General features: G+C 37.6%; 1 protein-coding gene and 1 long non-coding RNA gene across 5 annotated transcripts in view; one reads left to right on the forward strand and one right to left on the reverse strand.

The window, feature by feature from the left end:
* The window catches only part of LOC147830929 (uncharacterized), a 101,199-nt gene that overhangs the window by 39,352 nt on the left and 37,264 nt on the right, over positions 1–24,583 (reverse strand). The gene's annotated exons all lie outside the window — the stretch shown is intronic.
* Positions 271–22,626, forward strand: api5 (apoptosis inhibitor 5). Of its 4 annotated transcripts, none has more exon segments than NM_199540.2 (14): positions 271–591; positions 2,035–2,196; positions 2,277–2,370; positions 7,324–7,389; positions 7,532–7,683; positions 10,029–10,235; positions 14,975–15,079; positions 15,284–15,373; positions 15,476–15,654; positions 16,547–16,640; positions 18,120–18,176; positions 18,258–18,346; positions 18,444–18,586; positions 21,555–22,626. In NM_199540.2, coding segments are annotated over 14 exon segments (1,590 nt in total). In that variant the 5' UTR covers positions 271–519; the 3' UTR covers positions 21,635–22,626.

Consider the following 24,583-nt stretch of genomic DNA (forward strand, 5'->3'; position numbering starts at 1 on the left):
AAAAACACCAGGTTTTTGCAAGTTCTGAAAAAGATGAAGCCTCAGCCAGGTAAGGAAAAGTAATACAAATGTAATTCAAGAGTAATGTAACACCATTAATTAATCCATAAAAGGTGACTATATAATGCAATTAGCTACTTTTGGAGGGAGTAACTCAATATTATTATGCGTTACTTTTAAAAGTAACTTTCCACAACACGGTGACATTTCCTGGGCCTCAATTTTCATCGCCATTACACCCCCTGTACAGCAGATGACGCTATTATGTATTACCGTTGTCACTCGCGTCCCAGAAGCGCCGAAGAAACGTGCCTCCCGCCGACGCACAGAGCAACATAGAGCTGGATATCTGCACGCGAGAGCTCCGTTTGCTTTCATAATAACATCTCGCTTTGGGTCTGTGCTTTAATACCGTTACGCTTTAGAACACATTTCGAGCGGATACAGCGGAAGTATCTGACGAGAAGCCGCAAACCTGCCGATTTTCATTGAAAGCCCGCGGTGAAGTCGGACACGCTGATGGCGGCGACAGTGGAGGAGCTTTACCGTAACTATGGCATCCTCGCCGACGCCAAAGAGGATCTCAGCACGGTAAAGAGAGCATATTTTTTTACCGTATGTCCATGTAAAAATCATAGTACATGTATATTAAGCCTGAGCGAGAATTGATTTATTCAGTGGCTATAGTACATATAACGTTACGCGGCCTCCTCCGACGTATTAGCTTATTAGCTATAATAGATGCGTGGAATTTGAACAAAATAGATTAATTTGGCTAAAAGCAAGCCTTTGAGACAGATTTATATTCATTAAGATTTTTTTCTATTTCTATCTAATGGAATACTACTATTAAATTTAAGGTTTACTGAAATGAAACACGCGTTTAGTGCAATGCTAGCGCTATGCTGTTACCGTAATGTGTTCGTGAATATGAGTTTCCGCAACTGCGCACATTCATACTGATGAGGATAAGCTTGGTAGGATGAGTAAATATATAAATGGCTTTTCCCTTCTACTGGGAGCAGAACTATTTTTGTGTAATATGTATATTTAATTCTACATATTACACAACCTACATGACTACAGTATCGGTCAAGTTATGCAATTAATAAATGATTCATGTGTTACATTAAGCATTGGACGTATGCAGTGTGCATTGTTACACATCGCAATTAACACATAAAAGTTGTTTATAAATTAATAATAATCATTTGATTATTATTGTTAACATAGAAATAAAAACGTATTGAACATGAATGTATTTTTATTTATTTGTATTTTTAAATAGGTAATATTATGAACACACACACAGTATATATACAGTGAGCATATAAGGCACCCCAGCTAAAAATGGTATTAATATGAATTAAGAAGCCAAGGAAAGATGGGACAAATCTCCAAAATGCATCAAATCACAGATTAGACGTTATCTCAAAATATGTCAAAAACAGTTAGATTTTATTTTCATCATATATGTGTATATATATGTATATATATATATGTGTGTGTGTGTGTGAGGGCTGCACAATCACGATTTTTATTTTATTTTTTTGCTTGAAATCAAGATTACATTTTTCCTACAATTCTGTAGATGTAAAATAAAGGTTAATATTAGTAGGCTATTAATATTGTTCATTCTCAAATGTATGGAAAAACAACACTAATAATATTAGGCCTGTGTGTAGCTCTACTGTTGCTTAAAATGCTAAATTTTGTACAGTCTTTATGGTGGACTTGAACAGACATTCAATTTGTCCTGTTTGTTAATTCACAGTAAAATTATGACATCAGATTATGAGTATTCATAATTATAAAGTTGAATATTAATGTTATTTCTATATAACTAATAGAAGTAATAATTCATTAATTCAGATTATTAATAATTTCAAACATGTGTCCAGTTGTGCATTATTTGTCCAGTTTTGCACTACTAAAGTACATTTATTTAATTATGATTATTTATTGTTATTTAGTCCAGTTTTGTAGTGTATCATTAACTATGTTTGTTTTGTTTTGTTTATTTTTGTATTTCAGCACAAAGATGCATATCAGGTCATTCTGGATGGAGTCAAAGGAGGAGCGAAGGAGAAGCGGCTGGCTGCTCAGTTCATTCCCAAATTTTTCAGCAGTTTTCCAGAGTTGGCTGATGCAGCCATCAACGCTCAGCTCGATCTGTGTGAGGATGAGGATGTTTCCGTGAGTATATCCTCATGTCTGGGATTTACATGTTGTCTGTAAAACGAATCTCTGCATTATTACCACTTTTCTGATTTCAGATCCGAAGGCAGGCTATCAAAGAACTTCCTCGTTTCGCATCAGGAGAGAATCTACCCAGAGTCGCAGACATTCTCACACAGCTGTTGCAGACAGGTATTGTACAATGCTTTTAAATTGAGTTTTAAGGCATAGTTTTTCCCCAAAAATGAAAACACACTTCCAATCCTTTGAGATTCTTCTTAGTTAAACTTAAAAGAAGAAATCTAGAAGAATGTTGGTAACTGGTAGCTTTTGACAAACACTTTTTCAACATTTTTTAATACACATTGTTTAGTGTTAAACAAGGATAGATCAAGTGAGTAAAGGATATATGCCGAAGTATGCTAATACAGGGCTCGAAATTGCGACCATTTTGGTCGCATATGCGCCCGAAATTTTATCTATGCAACCTTAAAATATATTTGGGAGCATTTCTGCGAGTGCTTAAAATTGTTATGTGCGACCAGTTTTTACTGTAAAATTATCACCACATGCGCGGTTTCGGGAGACATTCACGCAGAATGCATCTCTGCACTTGCAACGCAAAACGCAGTGCTCGGGAATGGTTTAAAACAGTTGTCATGTCAACTTGCTGCAGTAAACAAATCCAAGTCCGTAATGCGTGCCCCGCCTTCACGCTCTTCTTATTGGGCCACTGCTCTAGCACTGAACGCGAATGATTGGTTAATATCAGCTGTCAATCACTCAGTCAGCGCTTCTGGCTTGGGATGACAGAGAGAGAGCTGCTACCGCGAAAAATTGTAAAGCGCTGAAGAGGAGAATGAAGATAACACTGACAGATTTTGTTTTAGAAAATCATGACATCTAAAGTTATAAATACTGAAACATCTTAGTAGTGATCATGTGCTGAATGTTAATCCACCATCTACACTTTTCCAAGAGTAGAAGACTTCCATTGGCTTCAAGTCCGCTATAAAAAGTCTGTGGGATGGAGTTTTCAGGTAACTGTTTGCCACATCTAGCACGAGAGCTTCTGTTTAATCCTTCATATAATCGCCAGATGCTGTCCGCCGTGCAAGGGGCAGCTATGTCAAATTGAACACCACGTACACTATCGCGAACGGGCTTGCATTGACTAAACTAATATCGCTACTCATAAAAATAAACCGGTATTGCTATTAACATGTATGCATATAATAAGCTACAATATGTGTCAAAAGCCTTAGAGCAATATCAGACAGCACTTGTGAGAACAGCACAGTTATACCGTTAACAGATTCATTTAAGTGTGTGCAGGGCCGGTGAGCGCTCCGTGTATCTTTTGCTCACTCAGTTCTGTTATAAAAATCTATTTTCTTGTGATAACGCGATTTCGTTGAGACATATTTTCCTCACGCTTGCATTTATATATATATATAATTTTTTTGCTTGTTAGTTTGATTAGTGTTGATTTCAAATACAATAAATATGTTTGTATAAAACTTGTAGTAACGGTGCTCATAATTGGTGGGTGCGACTAAATTTTGGCTGATGCGCCTAAATTTTTAAAGTTAGGAGCACCGGTGCTACCAAGCAAAAAGGTTAATTTCGAGCCCTGTAATAGGACTTTTAATTTGCCAGTAACCTGGCTTAACCGCTTCCGGTAAACTGAATGCCATTTCAAAATCGGCTTGTTTAAGGTCTGATTTCTTTAAAAATTAGCGATCTCCACTGGCTGAGTGATATCTAATATAAAGTGGGTCTTAGATTGTACAAGAAGCAAGTCATTAAATTAAAATTTTCCCTGCCATGTCTTTATAACATGAGCATTTATTTTATCCCAGTATATTCAATAGAGCTTCTGCGCTAGCCTGCCGATTCTGACAGGTGTGTGCAAGTAAATGGCTTATTGTCTTGTTTTACGCTTGAGCAACTAAGGGTGCTTTCACACCTACACTTTTGTCTCGGAACGTGTCTCGTTTGCCCAGTTAGCGCGGTTCGTTTGGCATATGTGAACAGGGCAATCGCGCTCTGTTCCACGCCAAAGTAATCGCTCTGAGAACGCTTAAATGAGGTGGTCTCGGCTCGATTGAAACGAACCCTGGAGCGGTTCGATTACATTGAGAAAGCGATCCGATCCGAGCGCGGTTATATCACAGTGTTTTATGGATATGTAATAGGCTTACGGCTATATGAAGAGAGAATTATGAGTAGGGCGGGAAGTTTTGCGAGTCTCCGGATGCCCGCAAACGAGTGATTATCTCTCGGTAATCTCGCGTCTCCCTCCTGGTCCTCAAATAGGCTACGTCGCGCACCCTTCTCACCCCACCCCACCCCACCGCATCTCTCCTCAGACACATCGCGCGCGCACACCCTGTCAATCACCACCAAACCACCACCTCTCCTGACAGCTGAGCGGGACGCTGCAAAATAAACGCTGACACTGTGACCAATGTAAGGAGAGTTTAATCGCACGTGACTTGTTTTAGCTTTTTTGGTCCGATTAGAAACTTTGCAGTGTGAAAGCGAACCGCTCCAAGAGCAAAGAGCAACAATGTAACAATTGTAATCTCTGTTTCGGAACAACTGAATCGATTCACAGGTGTGAAAGCACCCTTAATGAATGCCAAAGTCTGTTTAACTGATTGTCATTTAATGACATTACAACATCAATGCTGTAAACTGTAAAAAAAAAAATGCTGTTTTCCGTATAAAATGGAAAAAAACTCACAATAAAAGGTCACAGGAAGTTTATCAGTATGGAAACAACACTTGCTCGGCATATACCCTATTGACAGAATTTACCTAAAAGTAGAGCTGCACGATATTGGAAAAATCTAACATTTTGATATTTTTTGTTCTGTGATAAATATTGCGATGTGAATACAATTTTACTAGATGTGTTGAATAATTATTTGGAAAGAAATGATCATTTTGATTGATAGGGATGATTTTGTTATGGAGTGTGTGGGCAATAAATATAATAAACAATCTAAAAGCATGGATAAATATCACGATGCATGGACTGTTCACGATACACAGTTTTCAGTTTTATTCATGTTATATTTTGTTTTTAAATACAAGCACCTAATCAAAGAAATTGCGATTTTTGGATGCATCAAATAGCAACTTTTTAAGCATTATGTTGTACTGCTTGGCTAGTGTCATGCTGTGTTTACACCAGACGCGGAACGCATGGATAAATCACGCTATTCGCGCGTAAATTGCCGCATGAACATTTGAGTTTACTCGTTTCATTCGCGCATCAAACCCTGCTTCATTCGCGTGTCAAATTCACTTCAGAACAGACGCGGATTCGCGTGATGGGCAGGGCTTCTGTCTGCCTGGTGTCTCTAACTTTGTTGCTAAATGGCTAACATGGATTTTATGAAGAAAATAACAGTGTTTGTGTTTTATGAAGGCTGAAAAACAGTGTTGATACGTTTAGGACCTTGTCTTACTACACCCTTTCAGAGGTGCATCCAGCTCTGTGAGCTTATAAACTCCTCCAGAAACTGAACCTGGATGACGGAGGCTTTCAGCGGTGCTTCTGACTGAGCCGAGCCCAGTTTGATGACTTGTTGTCGGTGTCAGCTGGAAGATTTCCCCCGGGACACCATCAACAGGTTCTACGTCACGATCACGCCCCCACAAAAGCAAGCTTCTGATTGGTTAACGCGGCGCGAATGTCCGCTGAAGTTCAGATTTTCAAACTCGAGTGATTTGCGCGAAATCCACGTCAAATGCGCAAAACGCTCAAATTCGCGGCACTCAATTCGCACCACGGCATTCGCGCAATTCGCGTCATTCACGCGTATCACACCATAGGATGTCTATTCGTGCGTTCGCATTGACTTAACATGTCAATCACTCGCACAACGCCCGTTCCGCGTCTGGTGTTGAACGCAGCATTAGAGATGGAGTTTTTACAGTGTGCAGTTGCAGTGGATCTTGGGTTCTGCTGTACTTTCACTGTCAGAGAAAGACTGTCCCAGTAAACTAACAAGCAGTGAATTGTGCCCAGATTGAGCCTCCCTCAACATACTATGCCACTCACTTGCATCTCACCTCCCTAACCATAGTATGCTACTCGTGCATGTGTATCACAACAGATGTTGTCAGAAAAACATCTGTAGCCAACATCATAACCAGTTAGAGTTTGAGACAGAATCATCGTCGTCTGCACAGCAATGCAATGTAAAAGTAATTAATTTTGATACTGCTATTTTCAATTTAGTCATTAAGTATGCACTAAGTAGTAAGTTTCAGTAGGCTAAAATCATGGTCACACAATTGCATTCTCTGCATTCAGTCGAAAGAGACAAAAAGCGGCTTTGCTGCACCCATGCATGTTGTAGTAAGTGCTGTGCAAAGAAAACCTGTTCATTTCAAGTCTGACAAAACTACTTTAAATTATTTAACAAAATAATCTATATGTAATTATTTCAAATAGGGCTAAATGATAAATTGCATGTGATTTCATGTGCGTTTATCTATAAAGCCGGCTCTGTAATCAGCTGTAAATCTCCACCACCTGTGTTCAGATGGTGCAGTGTTTACTACACAAAGCTGTTGTTCTCTAACAAACTCTCATCATGCAATAGTCAAATGGCAAAATAATCTTTCTGCATTTTGACAGCTGTTTTGTAGCTTCACTGTGAACTCTGGCCTTTTGTAGTAAATGTTGCCAATGTTAAACCTGTACAAAAAACCACCTATAATTATGTTTTTACCAAAATTTATAGCTGCAGTTGTGTGTTTGAAATAAGTCGTTCTGTGAAATAATGTGGCTTCTTACATAAAGCATGGAACTTATTTCTTGTTAGCGTTCTAAACAGAGACAAAGGCATTGCATCATCAGGAAAATTATTAGATGAACTTGGGAAAGCCAAATGTTGTCATGTTTATGCTAATTAATCCTGTTAAATGAAATGAAAGCAGTTTAGTCCTCTGTTTATCTTACACTATAAGGACTTCCAATAGACTGGAATTTTCTGGTTTTCTTCTGGGCAAATTTTTTTATATTACAAAGCCTTTATGGTTTTCAACTAGTTGCTTCCAGAAGTTTCGGTTTTGGGCCAGGTTTTTCTATTTCAATTCAATGCTGCATATCTTCATGTTTTCTAGACGATTCTGCTGAATTCAATCAAGTCAACACTGCTTTGATCTCCATATTCAAAATTGATGCTAAAGGTATCTGTTTTCTATCTCTTCTTTATTGTTTGAATATGATATCTGTTAATTATTTAGATATGTTTTTTGTTTTTTTGTCTTTGGAGAAATGTTCTTAGGAACAAAATCTTAACTGAGACTCATTTGACCTCTGTTTCTGCAGGAACTTTGGGAGGTTTGTTTAGTCAGATTCTGCAGGGAGAGGATATTGTTCGAGAAAGAGCCATCAAGTTTCTTTCTACTAAGTTGAAAACAATGCCAGAAGACATAATGACAAAGGAGGTGGAGGATTACATCTTCGTTGAGACAAAAAAGGTATATGCACTGCATTTATATATATATATATGTGTGTTTGTGTGTTTATATATATATATATATATATATATATATATATATATATATATATATATATATATATATATATATATACATACATACATACATATATATATATATATACATACATACATATATATATATATATATATATATACATACATACATACATACATACATATATATATATATATATATATATATATATATATATATAATTTATATAAGGCTTGGGCGGTATAACGGTAATATGGTATACCGCAGGATCTAAAAATAGCAATTTAATAGGAGACAAGTAATAAATAATAAAATATTATTTTTTTTAATGCCTACAAATGCGTATGTGTGATTGTCATCACGGGACAGTGTGGAAGAGAGGGGTGAGTTGAGGTGGCGAGTCGCGCACCAAGTGACCTGCAGTTTGGCAGTATTTCCTGTTTCGACCGAACGAGAAGGAAGATGTGGTAAATACGAACTAGGGTTCTGCATTCCTGCTGCTGTACTGTGGGAGCCGACCAGATTTCTTGTGGTGCGGGAATAAATTTCTGAATAAAGCACAGGAGCGGTTGATTACTCTGGTGTAATTTGAAAGGGAGCGGGTGTGCAGTCTAATGCTGTGTTTACACCAGACTCGGAAGGCGCAGATAAATCGTGCTATTCACATGTAAATAAGCGCTTGAACATTTGAGTTTACTCGCTTCATTCGCGCGTCCACCCCCACTTCATTCGGGCGTGAAATCCGCTTCATTCGCGTGTCAAATTCACTTCAGAACAGACGCGGATTCGCGTGTTGGGCAGGGCTTCTGTCTGCCCGGTGACTGTAGCTTCGTTGCTAAATGGCTAACATGGATTTTATGAAGAAAATAACTGTGTTTATGTACTTTATGAAGGCTGAAAAACAGCGTCGATACGTTTAGGACCGTGTCTGAGTCCACTACATGCTTTCAGAGGTGCATCCAGCTCGGTGAGCTCATAAACTCCTCCTGAAACTGAACCTGGATGATGGAGGCTTTCAGCGGTGCTTCTGACTGAGCCAAGCCCAGTTTGATGACTTGTCGGTGTCGCCTGGAGGATTTTCCCCGGGACACCATCAACAGGTTCTACGTCACAATCACGCCCCCACAAGAGCAAGCTTCTGATTGGTTAACGCGGCGCGAATGTCCGCTGAAGTTCAGATTTTCGAACTAGAGAGATTCGCGCGAAACGCTTGTTAAGCGCGTCAAACGCTCAATTCGCCTCGCGCGTATCACGCTATTCGCGCAATTAGAGTCATTCGCTCCGCACCATTCACTCGTATCGCGCCGCAGGATGTCTATTCGCGCGTTTGCATTGACTTAGCATATAGCATGTAGATCACTCGCGCTTGATGCGCGTTCCGCATCAGTAGTGCACGCAGCATAACAATATCGCTCCCGAGCGAGCACTTGTGCGTGTGAATAAGAGAGAGCATGGTTTTGTGTGTTGCTTGGTACTGTGTCTGTCTCTCTCTCTCTGTTTCTGTGTGTGTTTGCGTGCATGCTTGTGTAAAAAAGAGAGAGCATCCTGCGCAGATCTCTAATATGAACAAGACAAACAGGTGACCGCGAACCTACAGTATTCAGTTTCTGAATGGTTTAGGCACAAGACAACAGTTTGTTGACGCTGTCTAACCCTTAAGTATTTTTTAAATTTTTTTTTTTTTTTGCACAGTAATACCGGATACCGAGGTAAAATAGGGAGGTTTGACGGTATCATAATTTGGATACCGCCAAGCCTAATATATATTTTTTATATCTTGCACACAAATGTTTAGAATGTTTATGAAGATATTCATATTGCATTATATTCATATATTCCATAAACGTATTAAGATGTTTTTGTTGAAGTTGTTGTCAGTTACTCAAAAGTGTCTATAATAAAGGGTTAAAAAAAAAGTCAAATCCAGTTTAAAATGCATGTGCAAAGTTCTTAATGTACTCTTTGTATAATATAATTTCATATTTTTGAGAGGAAAACAATAGCATAATTAATAGAAATGTGTATGTATATATTAATATTTAACATTTTAATCGTTATTAAACATTACTAATAATGAATTAGTCATCTTGCTCCATATAATATCTATAATAATATCTGTAATGACTAACCTTGTCCTAAATAAAATATCATGTGTCTTTGGATTAATATCAGTAATTAATTAAAAATTTAATAAACTGTTATGAGGTCACCTTTTATGAATTTGTTGTTGTTTTATGATTGTTATTTCTGCTTTGTGTTTGCACCCCCAGACTTTTTTTGCTTTGAATAATTCTCACACTTTAGCTATCGCTCACTCTTCCTCTCAGGTTCTAGAAGATGTGACGGGAGAAGAGTTTGTGTTGCTGATGCGTATCCTGTCTGGACTGAAGAGCATGCAGACTGTGAGTGGACGGCAGCAGCTGGTGGAGCTAGTGGTTGAGCAGGCCTTCCTGGAACAGGCCTTAAACCCCGCAGATACAGACAGCGTGGACCGGCTCCTGCAGTGCACACGCCAAGCTTTGCCACTCTTTTCTGTGAGTGAAACCACCGCAACGGTTACCTCAATCATGCTCAATCAAAATATTTTATTCTGTATTCCTTTTATATGCTTTCCTTTATATCTGATGAAAGCTGAGATGTTTTATTTAGTTTTGAGAGTAGGCTTTTATTTTATGTTTTTTTTTTATATTTTATCGGGACAGAAAAAAAGTATGTTATGTTAAAAAAATGTTTTGGTTATATTATTTTCTTGTACAGGGCTCAGCATATAAAAATAGACCCCTCAAAAATCTCTCATTTAAATTCATATTTTCCATATGATGCTTTACAATATTAAATTTGTGCATATACATTAGTAAGTACTGAAGACAAATCTGGAGCTTATCTAACAAAATAACTTACAATGGTTCAAAAATTAGTAGCCCAAATTTATATGTTAGGGAAAACTATAAAATACAATTTTCAAAAAAAATAACAATAATCAAAAGAAACAAAAAATATATAAAATGTTGTAATTTGTCTATTTTTTTTTTTTCAAATTTTTCATGAACTTAAATGTATTCTTTTTTTATTTTCTAGATATGCTTGGTAACTAAAATATTATTGTAATTAATATATGTTTAATAAATCTGTTTTGTTCAAATGCACCAGTATATATTACCCATATTCACTGAGAAATGGACACAAAATATTCATTTTCAAAATGTGGTGTACAAGGGTTGTGCCGATCGAAGAATGTATCGTGTATCGACGATAGGCTAAGATATCGCTAAGACCTGAAACCTGTGACTATTTCAAAGGCGATATTTTGCTTGTTAGACATTAATGTTGACCTATTGCATATTTTAACAGCATTATTGAATAAAATAAATAGTATTATTATTTTAAACATCATCATTATTAATAAATTAACAACAAATAATATGACCGCTTCAGCTCTTCACATCAACATGACCTAACCGACACTTTCAACAAAAATGAATTATTTCGATCGCTCTCTCTCTCTCTCTGTCTCAGCAGCAGCAGTTGAAGCGCGAGCTGCACGTGAGGGCACAGCCACATCTCAAAGCAAATTAGTTTACAACTTTGTTGCCTAAAAATAATAGGCTAAATAGCCAGAACTGGATTTAATTAATGAACAAGTTAAATAAAACGATTTGTAAAAATAAAACAACTGAAGAAGAAAATGAAAATTCTAAAACCGGCTCAAATATTCAGGAATAAAACGTGTTGCGGTCGTTGATCATTTCAGACTCCTTTCTAATGCTGTGTTCACACCAGACGCGTCAAGCACGAGTGATTTACATGATAAGTCAATGCAAATGCACGAATAGACATCCTGTGGCGCGATACGCGCGCATGGTGCAGAGCGAATGACGCGAATTGCGCAGTGCAAATATGCGAATTAAGCGTTTGCGCGTTTGACGCGCTTAAGCGTTTTGCATGAATCTCTCGAGTTCGAAAATCTAAACTTCAGCAGACATTCACGCCGTGTTAACCAATCAGAAGCTTGCTCTTGTGGGGGCGTGATTGTGACGTAGAACCTGTTGATGGTGTCCTGGGGGAAATCCTCCAGGCGACACCGACAACAAGTCATCAAACTGGGCTCGGCTCAGTCAGAAGCACCGCTGAAAGCCTCCGTCATCCAGGTTCAGTTTCTGGAGGAGTTTATGAGCTCACCGAGCTGGATGCTCCTCTGAAAGCATGTAGTGGACTCAGACACGGTCCTAAACGTATCGACGCTGTTTTTCAGCCTTCATAAAGTACATAAACACAGTTATTTTCTTCATAAAATCCATGTTAGCCATTTTGCAACGAAGCTACAGTCACCGGGCAGACAGAAGCCCTGCCCAACACGCGAATCCGCGTCGGTTCTGAAGTGGATTTGACACACGAATGAAGCAGATTTGACGCGCGAATGAAGCGGGGTTTATGAACACAGCATAACAGCACTGCTGCAAGATTCTCTCTTGCTTTCCCCAAAAAAGATATTTATCTTTTATATTCGATATTAATAGCCTATTTAAGTTTTAACAGGGCTTATAGACTATATTTTTTCAGTGCATGCATTGACTGCTCCTTCAAATACACGGAAAATATATACTTGACTTATTTGGGTTTACTTCGATAGAATAATTAACACAGAAATGCGCCTTTTTCAGAAAATAACCTATTTAATTTAAAATATGTAAGGCCTATATTTATTTATAAAGGCTATTAAAATATATTTTATTTATTTAAACTAGCCTATATTAAATAAAATTACAATCTGTATTTTACCATTTGTTTTGGCATTAAAGAAATATTAAACAGATTGTTAACAACTTATCAAAGAACATTTTACTGAGCTCAGTGAAAAGTTTTAGGTCAAATAGGCTATTTAATATTACAGCAAAAAGCTATTGCCAACTCGCCGCAGCCATGTCTAAAATGAAACTTATGAGAAAGCAATAAAAAACACAGCCAATGCCAAGAGTAATAATTGTGTTAGATCTTAGCAAATACAAATGTGACACTGTTGATGGTTACTCTTGTGATGATTAGACCTGAAGCCACGCCACGCTCAACTGAACAAAAACATGGAAAACTTCACCGCATATTCATGTGAGGGCGGCAATCCTCCATCCGCCTCCCGTCTGAAAGAATCTTAGAGCATCCTTGTTTCTTCCTTGCTTAGATAAATATTTCATTAGCTATCCTATATTATATCCATTTTGTAGCAGGCTTCGGATACTGGAATTAACCCGAAGTCACCATCAAATTCTGTCCCTCGTCCCTTGTTTGAAATAATTTGTGTCAGCGCCTTTTTAGCTGTAAGAGCGCGGTGATTTGCATTGGTTTGAATTATTATCCAAGATCAAACGCCATGCAAATGCAGTTGGTTATTTAAGAACAAAAAAAAAAAAGATTATTAAATATCTTTAGATATGGTTTAATATAATAATCAAATGTTATATATACATAAATGTAACACTGCCACGCCCCCATGCGATAGTATCGTGTATCGGCCATCTCACAGGGGGATGATATGACGATCTGAAAATTTCGTATATAGCCCAACACTATGGTGTACTCATATGCTGAGCACTGTATTTGTTGTTTTGATTCTGAATACTTAGATCTGCAAATAATTTGTCCATGTTTTTTACAAAATTATTTAAATATGCATCACATCTAGTCAGATGTGGTCAATTAATGCATAATATTTTATTTTCCAATTATTTTCGGCTAGAGACATTTTTCTTTTAACTTTTGGCATGCTTGGATGAGTGAATGAATTGTAGGATAAACAGTGATGGCTTTTTAAAATACTGTTTTATCTGGAAAAAAAGAAGAAAGTGTTGGAGCAATATATATATATATATATATATATATATATATATATATATATATATATATATATATATATATTAGGGATGTAACGGTATTGTAAATACCGTCATACCGCAATATAAATTTTTTTAGATATTACCGTAGTCGCATGACTCGGTAAAACTATAGGTCTTCTGAGAAAATTTGCTCAGGCGAATGAAGCGAACGGGAGGTAGCGAAAACTACAATTCCCATCAGCCCAGGCTTGGCCATAATCCCTTGCGGTCTGTTGTCGCTACAGATCCAGTAATGCGGAAATGGAGTGTGCTGCTAGAAGCGGGGATGAAAAAGCGCTGGAAAACCCTTCAGCGGGTGTTGTCGCGCGCGTACTGAATAGCGGTGTTGTCGCGCGAGTTCTTATCAGCTGTGTTGTCGCGCGCGTACTGTAAAGCGGGGACGGAGGGTATGTCGCGTCGCGGGGGCACTTTTGATCATTTTGGAAGGGCACTTTCTATCCAAGACTAAAAAGGGCATGTGCACTGCACAGGTTGAGCCATATCTCTCTTGTCCCAGAAACCTCAGTCCCAAATGATAGGGGTTTTTTCTGTTGCAGGGGACATTGTAAATACCCAGAGATACCAGCTTTTACCAGATTATATTTATATGATAATTTTTCTTTAAACCCATCTCTATCTAAGTGAGTGAGTGAGTGATTAAATGTTGAATGTGATGAGTTTTCAACACTACTAAATTGAAACTTAATTTTTTTACATGGTTTAATATTTTTTTGTCATTAAAATTAAAGTTCCTGTTTCAAAGCTTACAGATAGATGGCTAATTTGTATGTCATTGACACTTTTGGCACTTTTTTGGAGTATTTTCATAAGTTTTGTTTTTTCCTGTAAATGATTCAATAAATACCGTACCGTGACATTAATACCGAGGTATTACCGTACCGTGAAATTCTGATACCGTTACATCCCTAATATATATATATAATTTTTGTATTTGTTGTTTTTATTAAGGTTTTTGTTATTTTGATTCTGTATTCCGGGGCTTAATAATATCTCTTAAATCTAATGCGTCATCATATGTGGTCATTACAAAAATTATTATTATTATTTTTTTTATTTATTTATTTTTTTTGAGAACTGAGATGTCTGAAAAGATTCTTAGTATCTGGAAAAAAAATAAAGGCTTTTAATCAAGGTCCCAATATTTGTTTTAGATAATGAAAAGAATGCTAACTATATTACAGGGAAATATTTAACATTTCTTTTTTATTATAAAGGTGTGATTATTTTCTACTTTTTCTTCACTGTTGTTTCTTTCTGGTTGCTGTGAACTTTTGTTGACCACAGACATTTTCTTGTTTGTTTTTGTGCATATTTTATTCCAAGAAAATGTTTCACCGGTAAGAGCACAAATCATAATTTAAGCCTTGTGTTCTTAAATTTCCCAGAAAAATGTGCATTCTACCCGATTCGTGACGTACTTCTGTGAATTTGTTCTGCCCAACCTCAGCCAGCTGACCAGCCCTGTGGCAGAACTGGACATCCAGCTAGAGGTTTGTACCATAAGCTGGAAGTAATGTATCAAAAAACATTTAAAGTACTTTAACAAAAAAAGAAAAATCGTCTTTTTTTTTATCTAATCAATATCAGGAAGAGCGATATTGCCAAGCGTTCACAAATTATACTTTTTTTTAACATTCAAAGAATGCTAAAATAAGCTAAAGATAATAGTTTAATTTATTTTTTTTGCTCTACAGGTACTGAAGCTATTAGCAGAGATGAGTCCGTATTGTGGCGACATGGACAAGCTGGAGGTCAATCTCAATATGCTGTTTGAGAAGCTCCTGGTAAAGACAAACATCAAACTTTTGACCTCACCGAGATATTTCGAAAGCTTTCTACTCGAGCCTATTCATCATCTAATGTTCTTTGTTGGCTGATGTCTTTAGGAGTTCATGCCCCTGCCGCCAGAAGAGGAGAATGGAGAGAACGCTGCGAATGAAGAGCCCAAACTGCAGTTCAGCTACGTGGAGTGTCTGCTCTTCAGTTTCCACCAGCTGGGAAAAAAACTACCCGACTTTCTCATCGACAAAGTCAGCGCAGAGAAGCTGAAGGACTTCAAGATCAGGTCCAATCTTACATTAATTGAAAAATACCATGTTTGTACAGAAAGCATTTACAATTGTATAATTACTAGGCAGGGGTTGAGTCGTTACACAAAAATATTTCTCATGGATGAGTCTATCAGTAGACTACAGCAAGTTTAATGAGTGTTTAACGACTCATTAATTAAAAGGATTGGTTCAAAACGGCTGATTTATTAAAACGCACAAATGCTCTGTTTTAGTTTTGTTTGGAATTCGCAAAACAGGTGGAAAAAAAACAAATAGCTTGCTCGATATATACTTTAGGTTTTAGGAAACTGTTCAATGAAAACATCAGTAAATTTAAGTTTTATGGCATTTTATGTCACGGCTCATATGTGAAGATTCGCAAACTTATTTTGAGAGGAGCATGTGAAATAATTGACCGCAGCTGGTCTCTCATCTACAATCATTAGTTAGCCAATCAGATTAATCCAAACTCACTAGAAGTAGCCTAACAAAAAATTACTCCTGAATCTTCATTTTTTCGAAGAAACCCCCCATCCACCCCTTTTCCCCCTATTCTTCCTTTACCACGGGGAGCTCTCGAGAACTACTGACCCTTACATGCTCAATCGACTAGGCGAGAGCCCTGGACTCGATTATCTCCAAGCTCAGGGTTTTCTCCCAGGAGGGCATGCCAAACCTGCTAATAGTATCAAGCAATATTGAGTGAAATCTTGGAAAAAAAAAAAAAAATAATATACATGTAAATAAAATCAATTTTTACTGAGTGAGCAGAAGAACAGAAATGTTCTTTTTATTCTTATAAATAAACCAGTCATTTACTAAATGTGATGTTAGCTTACTTTGTTGATATAAATTGCAATTATAATCAATACTAAATGGCAGGTTATTATTTTATTTCCCCCACAGGTTACAGTACTTTGCTCGGGGTCTCCAGGTATATATTCGACAGCTGCGTGTTGCTCTGCAGGGCAAGACTGGAGATGCGTTGAAAACAGAGGAGGTATGATTTAACTTTTTGCAAAGATCTATGTAAAGGTAATGCAAATCTTTCATATCCCAATTGAATTACCGTTTCCCCTGGTATAACGCCGTTACTGTTACTAATAATAATGTGTTAAAGTGTCTTGTTGGGGGCGTTTACACAGTTTGTTGTTTTAGGGGTGTGTTGCTTCACATGAAAATTAGTTTCGGCTCTCCGCCCAACGTAACAAAGGGGCGGAGCCAAGAGCTCCCACGCTCTGTGTTTGCAACAGACAGGCTGACAGACAGAGAGAGAGAAGCTAAGCTAGAATCAGCATTCAGCCGTAAATGTACGAATCGGACACAGGCCAAGCAGAGAGTACAAAATCATTTGTGTCTTTGTATAGTTTGTATAGTCTCTGTGTACAAGTGCCGAGCTTTTACACCGAGACTAATAACTACACACACTGAATTAACTTTGACTGAGGCACCGGATGCACTGCAACACGGCACACCAGACACTCTCAGTGTCGTGGCAGAAACATGAAGTGTCCCGAATTGTCGCCCCATGCATTCCAGAACTCCAAACACAGGCCTCCACAAGGGCAAACACAACGATCACTCGAAGCTCCGCCGCGGAGAATATAGAATATTGATCTTGTGTTGAGCTCAATAAGCCTTTCATCTAAAAATAGAGCATGGTTGTTCCTTTAGTGATATCGCTTTGACTCACACGCTGAAAATGGCGGACGTGAAACGAGAAACAGGATATGATCGTGACTCGAGACTATCAATCAATATTAGTGGGCGGGTGGGGCGCTCTGCTACGTAAAGTTGCGGTCGGTCTGAAAACCGCTCCAATTGGTCCACTGTTTTTATGCTGTTAAATTGAAAAAAAAAAAAAAAAAAGGACAGTGTGTGTTTATCACCCCAATATGACGGTCTATACACTATACTTACACACATGTCTGTCCAAACAGCTTGAAAAGTAGATTTTTCACCATAGGTGCCCTTTAAGTCTTTTTTGTCGTCAATATATATATATATATATATATATATATATATATATATATATATATATATATATATATATATATATATATCCATACTTTACATATTCGGGGTCATACTTGCACTTCGACATATGTTGCAATAATTAAATGAAATTTCACATGTCAAACGGTAGGGTTGTCACACACGCAAATCAAAATGAAGTCCGGTATAAGCACAATAAGTAAAAATATTTAACTTTTGTTGTATTTTTTTTTTTTTTTGACCACACACTCCGCGACCCACTGAAAATGTTCCCGCGACCCACCAGTTGAGAATCACTGGTTTATATTTTTAAATTCCGCGCATCTCTAATAAATTCAGTGATATGTAAAAACCACCATTTGTGGGAATAAGTTTAGTGGTGATTTCACAATTCCACGTTGGAATTATTGCCAGCCATGACAGGATAAAAGATGTTGTTTGTATTTCAACACAACTTTTAATCACTTAATATTTCTCTTCACAGAACAAAATCAAAGTCGTGGCTTTGAAGATCACCAACAACATAAATGTTTTAATCAAGGTAACTTTCTGAAAGTTCCTTTTTAATTTTATTTCGGATTTTGAACTTGCGTTCTTAATAGTTTTCTCTGATCTTCACCAGGATTTGTTTCATAATCCTCCATCCTACAAAAGCACAGTCACACTATCTTGGAAGCCAGTACAGAAAACCGAAGCAGCAGCAGCAATCGGGTACATCCTGCAATCAGCCTTACCATCTACATACAAACATCACCATGTTTACCCTGCTTTTTACCATTTTTATTGTTATCTCTGCATTCTCCTTCAGCCAGAAGAGGCGGTCTGGAGAGGACATCGGGGCGACAGCCACAGCAAAGAAACATCCCACAAATTTGCCCAGGAGAGATGCCCGACAAATCTATAATCCACCCAGTGGGAAGTACAGCGCCAGCATCGGGAACTTCTCATATGGTGAATGTCTAATCAAATGTTCAGTAATACTTGATGAATTTACTTCTAAAGATCCACCAATTGACCAGCCAGTCATTTTTGTTTTGTTTTTAATAAGTTCATGCAAACTCAGAATTTACAAGGACTTTTATTTCAGTATGTTGACATACTTCCAACTGAAATGAAATATAGAGTGAGGGGCATGGTTTAGAAGATTGCTCTGCAGTTGTTATGAATGCCCTCAAGTTGATGTCAACAGAAAGACATTCAAATGTGAAAGCAAATGATCAGACTTTAAAGATTAACAGTTTTTTCAGTGGATTAACATGCACTGTTCACCTTAAGAATCACGGTGTGCGTTAGCAAAATAAACAATGAATATTTTGATTTCACACAGACTTTAACACTGAAACTACAAGAATTCTAGAACAGCCACTGCAATCATTGTGACCAGTCATATAAGATTGTACCGAATGTAATTCACCAAAATGATTGACACACACACACACACACACACACACATGTAGCCTACTGTACTGTCCTACTAACACATTAAGTATTACAAAGTGAAAATAACGTGCTGTTTTTCAATGACAGAAAAACACACCTTGGTAAATACTACACAACACACACACACACACACACACACTGTATTTTTGACGGCAGACACATGAAGTAGGAGAACATTTTTCTCTCGCTCGTGAACCACATCTGACAGATTATAACGACTTTAACAAACACCTTTCAAAGTTTTGTGTCACAAAAACACTCCGTAATCCACTCAAAACACTATTGAAACCAACTTTAGGAGTGCAAATTACCAATTGTAACGGGAATTCTAAACATTCTACCGGAAGATGCTGGTCGCTATGGCGCCCTAAATGCAGCAGCCAAGAAAAAGGTCTATAGTGGCCCGTTTCCACTGAATGGTACGGTTCGGTTTGATACGCTTTTATGTCCGTTTCCACTGTCAAAAGGCGTACCGTACTGTACCACTTTTTCTGCACCCTTTTAAAAGGGTACCAAACATGAGAAAGGGGACCAAAAGGTGGATCTAGACGTGTAGCTGAACACTATTGATTTATAGAGTTACATCGTTCGCTTGCGCAACAAGCCAGAATGAAAACAAAATACCCGCCATGTTTAAAATACACAGCCGAGAGATTACAGTGGAATTATATATACATATAATAACAAGCCATGGTCGATCCGGGCTCAAACAAACCTTGTCGTCGTTTTGATGAACAGCCACAAAGCCATGGAGTAGAGTAGAATCTACCCTGTGCCTCGTAGTTTTTTTACGAGCCAGTCTGAAGTGCGAGCATTTTCTCTTTCTTGCTTGCGCTCGCCTCTATCTGAAATAACAAACATCTTGAGCTGATGATAATAACGTGCGCCTGATTATTGACGTGCTTTTGAAACCTGATCCTGTCAGACACTGACAAATGCCGAGTAAAGCGCAAAAAAAAGGAAAAGTTTTAATTTTTATCATCCCTTTTTGGACTAATATGAACTGGGAATGATGGAATGACTCTCTAACAGAGCTTACACGTGCTGCTGAAGACTACAGACACAGATGAGAAGTTTTCACTGACTGTAGGCTAAATGTTCTGTTGTTTTGAACCTGCTGTGTGTAGTTTTTCTGTAGTTGGTAACATATCAGAGACTTTAAGTGTCTGTATGTGTTCATATATGTTCATTTATTTATTTATAGCTATCATTGATCTGCAGTTATAATCAACTTATGTTCATAGAAAAGTTAGTATTAAACATTTATACAGAAGTATTTATGTGTGTAAAGCGTCTGTTTTGTGAGAAGTGCTTCTCATATGATATGTGAGCGACCTGTATTTATTGTAGACATTTCTTTAAGAAGAATGATGCGACTGAAACTGTCATACACCACAGCCACCAAAAGGTTTCCCTTGGTAGTGGAAAAGCAAGCCTAAAGCCTGATTTATACTTCTGCACCAGATGACCGGCGTAACCCACAGCGCATGCAACGCGCGTGACTGTGCATTTATAATTCTGCGCGCTGTCTCTGTCGGTCTGCAATAACACTTCCGAAACGCTAGTTGGCAGTGAGGTGTAAATGTTCCTCTGTGTCGAGTTTCTTCGCTACTTTTTTTGCTTTTCCTGAACAATTCCTGGTTGTACAAGTGGCTCAAACTCGCTCATTTTGAGGCAGGAATCGGCGGACGTGCAACAACTTTAGCCATGAGGTAAACTCGAAACAAAACTTTCCATCCGGAGCTCCTTCGTGGTACTCCACACTTGTAAACAATTGCTTGCGCCATTCGCGCGGCTCTCGGTCCCGCCCAGACTCGTCAGCGCTACCAAGCCGACCAATCACAGAGCTTACGCTATGCGTCGTTGCGACGTGTAGTTACATTTTTTGAGAGGTGCACGTCAGTGACGGCGATGGCGAAGGGCTATGCGTCAGCGCCGTAGCATACGCCGGCGTTTGATGCAGAAGTATAAATCAGCCTTAATAAAGGTGACCCGTACCGTACCGTACCGTACCAGTCAATGGAAACGAGCCATAGTACAGCACTTCAGTCACACCGCTAGCGATCAAATTTTTGTGTAAAATTGGCAAGTTGACACAACATGGAGGAGATTGATTGACAATGGTCTACAGCCAGTCAGGATGCAGAACACGATGCGCTGTAGAAAAAAAGCATCGAAAAGTGAACCACATTGAAGCTAAGGATCACTGTATTGTTCACATCTGCGCACCAGTTACTAGACTGCTATCGAAAGTTTGTACCTCGCCTCACTCGAGTCATGTAGCATTTTTATTATTGTGTTTTGTTCAGGTGTGCTTTCATGTAGCCTATTTTAAATCTTATTTTTATGTAAGAAATGTAATAATAATACGCCAGATTGCTCTTAAAACCGAAAATCAATCAGGCATGAAAAAAAATCAAGATTAGTGCATCACTAAATTACTGCATGTTTGTATAACTGATCTGATCTGTGCTCTCAGAACAACGAGGAGGCTTCAGGGGAGGAAGAGGAAGAGGTTTCGGAGGCAGAGGGAACAGAAGCCGAGGCCGGATTTATTAAGAGGACTGAATATGCTTCTATACTCATGCAAACACAACAATATCTCTCTGTTGACACTTTTCTCCTTCCCAGTCCAGACTGACCTCCATCCATTCGTTTGCTCATCTTTTGTTTTTTTTTTGTTATCTTGGGTGTTTTTGGAAATCAGTTCAGTGCAGCATCTTGTCCTTAGTTGGCCGTTTGGTTACAAATGAGTGGCTTTGTGTTTTTATTTTTCTCAGTCATCTTTACGGATCAAAAGACTGCCAAGGTGTGTATCTTCTTTTCTTTTAAGGTTGTTTGTTTTGTATGGTGACCTGCATCCTTTGTATCTTTTTTAACTTTTTAATTTTTCAGCATTTTGTTGGATAAAAAAAAAATCACAGATTTGTAAGACGTAGAATTAATATCCTTCTGAATTTTATCAAACGTGTGCGAGTCAAATCTTACCTTTCTTTCATTTTGTTTTTCAGGACATATATATTTAAGTTAGTATGACACCTATTATGCCCTGATGTATGTTTGGTAACTTGATTGTATTAAGTTAAAATATAGATCTCTTTTCCAAGATAAGTCAAATATTCCATGGTAATTGTCCCTTTAGAGTAGGATTGCCTTTTCAATCAGTTACAAAAAAGAGAATCGAAGGAACCAGTTGTTTTCAAATGTTGCTTGCATAGATTTGAGTTCGCATTCGATTTCAAATGTTGTGCATGCTTAGTTTATAGGAGACATTTAAACGTTTTGATTTGACAAATCTGACACTTATGTATTACTGCTGTTGGTATTCATTTCAAGATTTTTCACCCACATTAAAAATCTTTGCCTTTTTTCAAAATTGTCATTTGTTCATTCATGAGTAAAGTCACAAGCATTTTGTCTGATTTGAGAAGGAGGAATTCTGTTTCTCTGCATTTACAATTGAATGTTTTGTTGCTGACACTTCCTGATATCAAAGGAAGTCATTCATGACAAGATGACAATCGGCCAAAATAAAAAGATGTTTTCAGACATGTCTATATTCGTATTTAGGAAACACAATGTCACTGTTATAAAAAGATTTGTGATTTAGAACAAAATTTGTCATTTTCTTTACAAAAAAAAAATCTTCAATTTTAAGTAATGCAAAAAAGCACAACACTACTTGGTAGAAATACACCACTAGATGGCCTTAAAGTCATAAAACATTGAAATAATGTGTTCAATAGGAAAAAAATACTATGAAAGTCAACAGGTACAGGTTTCCAGCTTTCTCTTCTTTTGTGGAAAGAAGAAACTCTTTGGAAGTGAGCGGACAGTAAATTATGAAAGGATATTCATTTCTGAATAAACGCTCCTGTATTCCCAAACATAAGCTCATTTGTCTGCCATGATCTCATAATGTGACAACAACCCATCAAAGAAAGCTTGCAATGAATCCAAACAACTATTCCAATGAGTCCAACATCCAGCTGTGCAAGAAAACCTACAATATAACCCAAGTGAAGTCTTCTTTCACTACACTGTAAAAAAAAATCCAGATTGCCTTAAATGTTTAATCTGAATCAAATTAATCTTAAGAGTCCATTGAACATATTATGTTACTGACTTAAAACAGCTTGCGCAACTTAATAAACTAAGTTAATCATGTTTTAACTTTTTTTTTTTTACTTACAATGACCTAAACGTATAAGCAGTCAGGACTAACTGATCATATTTTTTCCAGCGTAAATGTTGCCCAGCTTTTATTCTGAATCTTGGACCTTATTCTGGAAAGAAAAAAAGACCAATAAAAAACTTGGAAGTACCAAAAGTGGCCCATGTTAAAGTTCATTTTGATACTAACTAAGCTATTTTTGTTGTCCATAAACTTTAAATTCAGCTCTGCATTATTAATAATTTAACATGTTTTAATTTTTTTTATTCAGAAGGCCAAATTCTGACTGAGGAAAGTTAAATGTGCTGGCCAGATTGTTATTTGCCCAATAAATGACAATATCATTTTTTTACTCCCTTTTTTCTAATAATTATTGATATAATAAATTTGTATTTAAAAATTAGTTTTTTTTTTTTTTTTTTTTCATTTTTCTTCATTCTATGTATTTAGCAAAAAGTTTTGGTACCTCAAAAAGTGTGGTTATGATGACCATCCAACAAGCTATTCCAGCTAAAAAATAGTGCTTTACCATTTAAAAGGCATCATAACCACCTGGTTGACTGTTTATCCATAGTTTATTATTATTATTTTAATTGCTTATTACTATTTATCGTGCTTGTGTCAGTATATATTATTCAATACGGAAATGCTTGAAGTTTCTGCCAACCCGACTCTACATCATAACTTTTCAATCCAGATGGATGGGGCAACCATTACTGCATCCAAAACGGTGAAAAGCCTTGGAGTAACGATTGATGACCGACTAAACTTCTCTGACCACATTCCTAGAACTGCTCGATCTTGCAGATTCGCACTCTATAACATCAGAAAGGTCCAACCCTTCCTATCTTAACATGCAGCTCAACTCCTTGTTCAAGCTCTTGTTCTCTCCAGACTGGACTATTGCAACTCTCTACTAGCGGAGCTTCCAGCTAACTCTATCAAACCTCTTCAGCTGCTTCAGAACGCAGCAGCACGAGTGGTCTTAAATGAACCTAAACGAGCACATGTCACTCCGCTGCTCATCCGTTTGCACTGGCTGCCAGTTGCTGCTCACATCAAATTCAAAGCTCTGATGTTTGCTTACAAAGCTACTTCTGCTCTCACTTCTGCAGATTTATGTGCCCTCCAGAAACTTGCGTTCTGTGAATGAACGTCACCTTGTGGTTCCATCCCAAAGAGGGAAGAAATCACTTTTCTGAACTCTCGCATTCAATCTGCCCAGTTGGTGGAATGAACTCCCTAACTGCATTAGAACAGCAGAGTCACTCGCTGTCTTCAAGAAACGACTAAAAACTCAACTATTTAGTCTCCACTTTCCCATCCTAATCTGC

Source organism: Danio rerio, chromosome 25 (assembly GCF_052040795.2).
Source record: "Danio rerio strain M-AB ecotype USA chromosome 25, GRCz13ab, whole genome shotgun sequence".
Lineage (NCBI taxonomy): Eukaryota > Metazoa > Chordata > Actinopteri > Cypriniformes > Danionidae > Danio > Danio rerio.

Bases quoted from the DNA above. Each gene is read 5' to 3' on its own strand.
- api5 (XM_087310362.1), top strand. From the start codon at position 520: ATGGCGGCGACAGTGGAGGAGCTTTACCGTAACTATGGCATCCTCGCC. The intron at 2,197-2,276 runs GTGAGTATATCC...TTCTGATTTCAG, and splicing joins GTGAGGATGAGGATGTTTCC to ATCCGAAGGCAGGCTATCAA. The intron at 7,390-7,531 runs GTATCTGTTTTC...CTGTTTCTGCAG, and splicing joins ATTCAAAATTGATGCTAAAG to GAACTTTGGGAGGTTTGTTT.